We start from the raw sequence: 9,113 nt of genomic DNA, 5'->3' as shown, positions 1-9,113 counted from the left end.
GTGCCCAAAGGCAACATTACATTTTAAAGGAATCTGAAACTGGATTAGCAGCCCCTCTCAGCTTGGTATCACCTACATGTTTAGTGAGCACATTCAATATTCCATCACTGTGATCATTAACAAAAAAGCTGATAGCTACCACTAACACAAGGCAGTGTCCTATGGAAGCAAACTCAATGTATCTTTTCATTCAGACAATGAACCACTTGCTGATAATGATGCACTATGGTTTTAAAATGAGTTTTGCATGTATTGATAGCTCCTGCCTTCCTACTTTGCTATCAGAAGGCCACTGAGAGCACAAAAACTCAGAATCATAGAATCGTTTAGGTTGGAAAAGACCTTAAAGGTCATCAAGTCCAACCATTAGCTTAGCACATGTACGCACAAGTCTGAGATTAATGTATTGTTCTGTCTAATAAAACAGCATATTATGTGAAGAAGTAATTTAGGTTTTTTTTAATTATTTGAGGAATGAACTTACAGCACCCTGGGCACACTGCTGGCTCATATTCAGCCAGCTGTTGACCAACACCCCCAGGTCCTTTTCCGCCAGGCAGCTTTCTAGCCACTCATCCCCAAGCCTGTAGCGTTGCATGGGGTTGTTGTGACCCAAGTGCACTTGGCCTTGTTGAACCACATCTCATCGATCCAGCCTGTCCAGATCCCTCTGCAGAGCCTTCCCACCCTCAAGCGGATTGACACCCCCACCCAGTTTGGTGTCATCTGCAAACTTACTGAGGGTGCACTTGATCCCCTCATCCAGATCACTGATAAAGATAATAAGCAAAAGTGGCCCCAATACTGAGCCCTGGGGAGCACCACTTGTGACTGGCTGTCAGCTGGCTTTAACTCCATTCACTGCAACTCTTTGGGCCCAGCCACCCAGCCAGTTTTTTACCCAGCGAAGAGTATGCCCATACAAGTCATGAATAGCAAGTTTCTCAAGCAGAATGCTGTAGGAAACAGTGTCAAAGGCTTTACTAAAGTCCAGGTAGACAACATCCACAGCGCTTCCCTCATCCAATAAGCAGATAACCTTGTCATAGAAGATGAGGTTAGTCAAGCAGGACCTGCCTTTCATAAACCCATGCTGACTGGGCCTGATCACCTGGTTGTCCCGCACATGCCATGTGATGGCACTCAAGATGATCTGCTCCATTACCTTCCCTGGCACCGAGGTCAGGCTGACAGGCCTGTAGTTCCCTGGGTCCTCCTTCGGGCCTTTCTTGTAGATGGGCGTCACATTTGCCAGCCTCCAGACAACTGGGACCTCCCCGTTTCACCAGGACTGCTGATAAAGGATTGAAAGGGCCTTGGGGAGCACTTCTGCCAGCTCTCTCAGTGCCCTTGGGTGGCCCCATCTGGCCCCACGGAGCTGTGTGTGCCTAAGTGGTGTAGCAGGTCACTAACCATTTCCCCTTGGATGAAGGGGGCTTCATTCTGCTCCCCATCCCTGCCTTCCAGCTCAGGGCCTAGGTGTGTGGCAAACAACTGGTCTGACTGTTACAGACTGAGGCAAAGAAGGCATTAAGTACCTCAGCCTTTTTCCTCATCCTTTGTCACTATGTTTCCCCCCCGCATCCAATAAAGGATGAATATTCTCCTTAGCCCTCCTTTTGTTGCTGATGTATTTATAGAAACATTTTTATTGTCTTTTACAACAGTAGCCAGATTAAGTTCTACTTGGGTTTTGGCCCTTCTAATTTCCCCCCTGTATAACCTCATGATATCCTTGTGGTCCTCCTGAGATGCCTGCCCCTTCTTACAAAGCTCATAAGCTCTCCTTTTTTTCCCCCCAAGTTCCAGCCAAAGCTCTCTGTTCAGACAGGCCAGTCTTATTCCCCGCTGGCTTGTCTTTCAGCACATGAGGACGGCCTGCTTCTGCACCTTTAAGATTTCCTTCTTGAAGAATGTCCAGCCTTCATGGACTTCTTTGCCCTTTAGAACTACTTCCCAAAGAATTCTGTCAACGAGGCTCCTAAACAGGCCAAAGTCTGCCCTCTGGAAGTCCAAGGTGGCAGTTCTGCTGACCCTGCTCCTTACTTCTTCAAGAATCAAGAATTCTATAATTTCATGATCCCTGTGCCCCAGGCGTCTTCCAGCTATCACATCACCCACAAGGCCTTCTCTGTTCACAAACAGGTCCAGCGGGGTGCCTTCCCTAGTTGGTTCACTCACCAGCTATGCCAGGAACTTATCTTCCACACACTCCAGGAACCTCCTAGACTCTTTCCTCTCTGTTGTATTTCCAGCAGACATCTGGTAAGTTGAAGGCCCCCAGGAGAACAAGGGCTAGCGATCGTGAAACTTCTCCCAGCTGCTCATAGAGTATTTCATCTGCCTCTTCATTCTGGTTGGCCTGTCTATAACAGACTCCCACCATGATATCTGCCTTGTTGGCCTTCCCCCTGATTTTTACCCATAAACAGTCAACCATATCATCACCATCATTAAGCTCTAAACAGTCAAAACACTCCCTAACATCCAGGGCTACCCCACTGCCTCTCCTTCTTTGACTATCCCTTCTGAAGCGTTTATAGCCATCCATCGCAGCACTCCTGTTGTGTGAGTCATCCCACCATGTTTCCATGATGGCAACTATATCATAGTTTTCCTGCTGCACAAGGGCTTCCAGCTCCTCTTGTTTGTTGCCCACGCTGCGTGCATTGGTGTAGATGCACTTCAGTGGGGCAGAGGAAAAGCCCTAATTCCTCTGTGACCATTCTCAGGTGCTTCTGTGGTTTCTAACACATCAATAACACTTGCATCTTTGCTGCTGCATGGATCTCCATCCACTACCTCCACTGAGACAGCAGACTGAAGGACCTCACTAGCACACCATCCCTCAAACACTGGCATGCTGCCCCCAGGCTTATGTCTAGTGAGCCTGGGTTTATCCCTTTCCCCCTTCAAATCTAGTTTAAAGCTCTTTCAATGACCCTTGCTAACTCCTGGGCAAAGATCCTCTTCCCCCTTTGAGACAGGTATATCCCATTGGCCTCCAGCAGGCCTGGTGTCATGTAGACTGACCTGTGATCAAAACCCCAAAATTTCTGCCAGTGACACTAGGCTCAGAGCCGGGTATTGATCTGCTGGCTCTTCTTGTTTCTTCCCTCATCATTTCCTTGCAACTGGAAGGACAGAGGAGAACACTACTTGTGCTCCTGATGCCTTAAACAGGCATCCCAAGACTCTGGTCTCTCTTGATTGCCCTCAGACTTCTAGTTGCAACTTCATCACTGACTACCTGAGAAATCAATGGGTAGTAATCTGAGGGCCGTACCAGGGTAGGAAGTTTTCTTTTCACATCTTTTACCCAGGCCTCAGGGAGGCATCAGACTTCCTTAAGAAGTGGGTCCAGTCTGCATATTGGGCCTTCTGTTCCTTTTGGAAGGGAGTGTCCTATGACAATGACCTGTCTTTTTTTCTTTATGGAAGCAGTTTTGACGCAGGCCGACTTAACCTTGGCGACACCTCCAAGCTAGATGAACCACTTACTGATGATAAGCTTCTGACATGCACTATTTCCCTTCTGTCCACAAAATCTGTTGACCCCAACACTATTTTTTTAAAGAAAACTAAATTGATTTTACCTATTTTTAACAAATCCAAAGGGATTGTTACTCATCTCCTTGTCTTCTAGGCTATGGCAAGATATAATGCAACTAAGGAAAATATTTAGTTTCCTAAACCAAAAAAATTACAACTATCATAACAGTAAATTACATTGTACCTCTAAAAGTTTACAGTAACCTATGATAGGCTGAATGAGATTCTATTACATTTAAAAGTTAATTAAGTACATCTATCTACATTTAATCTACCTTGTCAAACTCCAGCCCTCCTAGGTTTTGCTGTCCTTGCTTCACATACCTGATTTTAAACAGAAAATGCTCTAGACAGGGAAGAATTCATCTTTGCGGAGAGAAAACTTGCAGCAAAAGTGCTATATAAAATACTGTGCAATTACACAACAAAGCCAAAGATCAAGCGTTGAATTTTTTACCTATGAATTCACTTCCCCTTAATGTTAACTGAAGTCACCCGAATAAAATAATACTATAAAACCCACAGCTCTATGTGAGGGCCAGATCTGCCCAAGTTCAGCAAGACTTCACAACTTATAAAGCTAAACAACATTTAAATCACAATACCAAGATAGCGTTTCAAGTACTCAAGTTTGATTCAGAACGGTCCCATGTTCAGTTACACCTCTAGACATATTTATTCCATTAGTCTCTGAACTGCACATAATAAAACACAATACACACAGGAACCATAAAATGGCTATAGCATGTTGTAGAAAGTACACAGGCTCTTTCCCAAGAAATGTCTGCTGATGCTAAACACCCACACTGCCCATAGGATCTTGACCCCTATTTCATTCTTGCAACCTGTTGTGCCCTATTTTACCATGTCAAAGCTAGGTGAAGATGGCAGTAAGACGTGTTTCTCACCCACCATCAAGTTTTACAAACGCATATGACTACAGTTCTGCAAAACAAGAAATATGAAGATGTGCAAAGCCCATTACAGTTTAATAACTGACTTGTTCTCTTACCTGGCAACAGTTTGGCTGCCACCAACTGAGCTTGAAATAAAACACATAATCCAAGAAATACCATCTGAATTGAGTACATTTACATATAAATGTATATATGCACACATACAATTTTCAGCCACTTAACTGTAATTCTAATACTACGCAAACAACTTCACTACAATCAATATAATAAAATGAGCAAGTCTAGTTCCCTGACAAGTATATCTGAAAAGCAAGTATTTTTGCAAAAACTTGCTTTTATCTTCAGGGCTTTTTAAAATTCAGCCCCATTCCTTAACATATTTTACAAGCTAAGGCTCATATATGAACCTTTTTTCCTGGTTTCTAAGAATCACAAACAAAAAGGTTTTATTACAGAGAATGACATTAAACATTGAAGTACCAGTGAAACACATGTGCTATATGCCTAATTTTCAAATAATCTAGCTGTGGAATTTTTCACTGTAAATATTCATTATGCATTCCAAGATGTATTTTCTCATGGTAGATCCTAATTGATCCTCGGCAGTCCTTTTATAAAACAACTGCTCTCAGATAACTGGGTCAAATTGATATTTTTACAAGTGTCTAAACCCAAATTTGCACAGAAACGTTACATTCCTTAGCATAAACATGCGAACTGTCTACAGTAATATATTTGAGGATGGACTCTGCTCTTCTATTTCTATTTAAAATAATTGCACAAACATTTGGAAAAGCAGAGCAGATAATTGACTATCCAAATATTTCTCCTAGAAAACATATGCAGAAAATGTAAACACACAACTAACTTGGCAGTCGCTGCATGTACCCAAGACCAGCCTGGTCTGAAGAAAGCATTTCCATACTCAAGGACATTGTCCATCTTCCCATGTGGTTTACTTGGAATAACCCATGTCTTCACTAGGCAAGGAAGAGGCACTTCAACTACCTGTGGCATGCAACAAATGCCCACACAAGAAGGGTTGGCTGTCTCAGAGGCATAATGCAGGTGGATAAATCCAAGAAGTGCAATTCCCTATACTCCAATCAGGTACAGGCCCTGGAAAGTCCTCCAAAGGACCCAGAATTCTTTACTATCCGTGCTTACTATAAATTAAGAGAGATCACCTTTTTCAAGCCAAAGGTAATAGTCCTCCAAAGGACCCAGAATTCTTTACTATCCATGCTTACTATAAGAGAGATCACCTTTTTCAAGCCAAAGGTAACCCTTCTTCATGCAGTAAGACCTAAGCAGGTGTTGTTCTCCACAAAGAAGGTCCTTCTCATCTGAAGCAGCCTGTGCTATGATTGAATGCTATGGAAACAGGTCCTTTTTTTGCTTTGCAGGGTGGACTTTTACTGCTGGAAGGTTCTGATGTGTTCCTCTGAAGTGATGCATGATCCCAGACAAAAAGACAAACTTGTGAGTAGAAGGCATAAAACAGGACATAAGTCTTTCCAGGGCCATTACCATCTTATTCCAAGTGGGTTTTTATCAGAGCAAACTGCAGATTGTAATTCACAGCTGTTTTTTTCAGATTTCTCTCCACATAACCAAAACCTGCTCAAACAGTGCAGAACAGGTCCATAATGGTACCTGCCAGTCCGGCACACACAAAGCCAACACTAGCATCGCCACTCCACTGTCACTCAATAGGCAAGGATAGAGTTAGAAGCTCGAGAAATGCTCCAGTGAGGTGTTCAAAGTAACACATTATTCTTGTGCACACAACTGGCATGGATTAAATGACCATTCAGTGCCTAACTAATTAGCAAGACTTCCACTCCGCTGTGACCTGCAACTCTCCTCTGATGTGATTTACTGTGTAATGCAGAGTCCCACTGAAGTGAATAGGGCCTACCTGGAGATTTAAAGATACACACAAACGTGGTTTTGATTCAATCTTGTTACTTATTATTAAATATTAATATCAGTAAAGACTATTTTTGGTACTGTGGTTTTGTAGAGTCAGACTGCAATGCATTATTAATGTTGTTGTACCGAAAAGGAGATGACTTTCAGGCCTTCACAGCTGGATTTTAGGTGTTTAATTTCCACTGAAATTCAGTGGGAGACAGAAGACTAACTACTGTTGGCACCTCTGGAAACTCCCTCGAACTTACAACACATTTTTCTTCTCTTCAAATACAGGTACGGGGCATTTTGACACTCACACAAGACCCCAAGATGCAGTCTTACAAATTCTGGGGGTTTTAAAACTGTAAAACTACATGTCTTTCTACACACTTTACAAACATACCAGCTTGAGGAGTGCCTACCCTACTGTCTCTTTGAAGATGTGCCTCTACATACACAATGTTACCAGCTCAGGTTTATCACAAGTGTCTCTCTCTCTCTCTCTCTCTGTATTTCTCATTTTAAGATCCAGCAGCCTAGTCCTGAAATCATAAGTAGTTTTATTGTTTCATTTTTAAATAACAGGTTTGGTGTTTTGTTTTACATTTAATCTGTCTCGTCCATCCTGTGACACTATATGATTAATTAATTCGATACTATATTTTTCCCCACCAGGACTGTAAATAGGCCATAACCTTGGGAAAGCAGTATTCTGCTAATAATTCCTACAAGTAAATCATCACCATTCTTCAAAAAAATTGCAGTAATTCCCAATTTGAAAAGCATCCCCACAGGTTATCAGTGTTTTAAAAATCTTCTCTGCCTCAAACTTCAAATTCTCCCATTTTCAGGCAAATATTGTACTCATTCTCTACAGCGTGCAAAACCAGATTGGCTCTGCAGTTTTAACTAGCACCTCCTTCAACCCTGGGCCGCTGTGCACAGCGAGTCGCTGCAAAAGCTACTTTTATTGACAGGTATCTCCCCCCTCTAGGCATCCCCACATCCTTTCTTTTTAAGGCTACAATGGTGAAGCTGGGTGGGAAAACGCTCGGCCGCTTTGTTTCAGGTCCGGGCAGCATCTTGCTTTCCCACAACAGGTAGGCACAAGCAGAGAGTGCTGCTGAATGCAGGAGACCACGCCAGAGGCTCAAACCACTAGTTATTGCTGCCGTCTCAGGCACGGCATATTTTCTACTGACCGTGGCTCTTTGCCAAGCTCTAATTAAGACACTTCAGTATGTCAGAGAGTTAACCCTCTGCTGCACCTACCCTCTCCAGAAGCAGCCAAGGCATACGCATCTTCTGCCTAGAAATACCTGAGCAGCTCTTACGTTGCCGGTACTGTGAGGGCTCCAAGCCCTCCACGTTTTTACGTCGCTGATTCTGTAAATGAAGATGAATTAACCAGGCAGTTGGCACTATGACTTTTAGCAGCATTTCTAAAATTGAGTTAAGTATTTGGTGTGTACTGCCATGTCTATTTTCCTTCAAAGAAAAACAGACGGATCTCAAATTATCAAAGAGCAGAATAGGCTGCTGAAAATTCTTTACTAACCAAATAGTTTTCTGTTTCATTCTTGAACGCTGCAGAGCAGCAGTTTTGTCATTATGGTGATGAGGAATTCTGAAGGAGCCAGAGCTGCCTTTCCATTTTACAAGGGATCAAATATAAACCCTACATTTGCTGATGTATCTGTCGGTCTCACACAAAGAGCCACCACCACCAAACTGAATGAGGGGAAGCTGTGACAATAGTCAGAGAGGGTAAAAGGAAGCCCATGTCGAGGCTTGTCTCGATTGTAATCTGTATTTTCTTGTTCCAAAACCCTTTTTAACCACTGCATCCTGCCTATACACGGAAATCTTCCCTAATGAAAAGCGATGTAAGTCACAGTATGACTGAGAGATGAGCTAAGTTAATTTCATTCTAGTAACTGGGGGGGGAAGCTTAACTTGAATATGAAAAACAACTACATGCAATAAAACCAATGGGAAAAACAAACTGTTACAACTTTCAAGTGTTACAAAATCAGAAAATTTAGTTGACTAGCCAATTTCCCTCATATTGCAGAGTATAACAAGACATTTTGTAATGGAGGCTTTGATTACTTTGGGGCCATAAATCTGGATTTTACACAGTCTAAATGAGGTAATTTGTAATCCAACCCCACTTCTTTGCTCTTACTGGGCATTTGCCCCCATGGCAGGAAAAACAGAGCTGTCTTCCAAAGCCATTACTGATCTGATCTCAGTTACAGAGGTTTCCTTTCTTGAAGTGAAATTCTCTGCTTTAGACAGTATGTTAACAACTAAAATACCTGATCCTACCTATAGCTGTGTTTATGTAAAGCAACATCCAAGCTCTTCATTTCAACACATCCAGAAAACTACGCATTACCTGGACATGCTCATAATGTTGTCTCAGTATTAGATAATATTGTACATTTTTAAACCAAAATAAATAAGCTCCCTAAGGTGCTTTAAATTAATTATTTTATTTTTTAAAGTTAGCAAAAATCATTTCAAATGTTTTGTTCTATTCCAGTTTTCAGCTGAGATAAACACACATTTTTAACAATTCTTCTTATGAACATTTTTCAGGTTTAACATTCAGTTGTTTGTATTGGGAGCTCACAGAACCAGGAATGCTTTCCCACAGGCTGTACGAAGACAAATCCTAAAAGGAGCAGTGGTGACAGGTTAGCCTTCATCTGTAGGTACTGT

The 9,113-nt window shown here is 42.3% G+C and overlaps 1 protein-coding gene across 4 annotated transcripts in view; it reads right to left on the bottom strand.

The window, feature by feature from the left end:
* MRPS28 (mitochondrial ribosomal protein S28) overlaps positions 1-9,113 on the bottom strand; it is a 71,885-nt gene that overhangs the window by 38,957 nt on the left and 23,815 nt on the right. For 2 of the 4 annotated variants that reach the window (XR_004841419.1, XM_035890101.1), the window contains one exon: positions 6,079-6,390. The exons of the other annotated variants lie outside the window; for them this stretch is intronic. Coding sequence is in view for 1 of the 2 variants with exons in the window: in XM_035890101.1 (XP_035745994.1) it covers positions 6,298-6,390 (93 nt within the window). In the remaining variant the exon portion in view is untranslated. Of the gene's footprint in view, positions 1-6,078; positions 6,391-9,113 lie in introns of those variants that run through there. 4 annotated transcript variants of the gene reach the window in all.

The sequence above is a fragment of the Egretta garzetta genome, unplaced genomic scaffold (genome assembly GCF_000687185.1).
Source record: "Egretta garzetta isolate BGI_Z169 unplaced genomic scaffold, ASM68718v1 scaffold251, whole genome shotgun sequence".
In the NCBI taxonomy this organism is placed as follows: Eukaryota; Metazoa; Chordata; class Aves; order Pelecaniformes; family Ardeidae; genus Egretta; species Egretta garzetta.
Note: the sequence above shows the minus strand (reverse complement) of the source record. Positions and strands in the feature narration are given on the sequence as shown.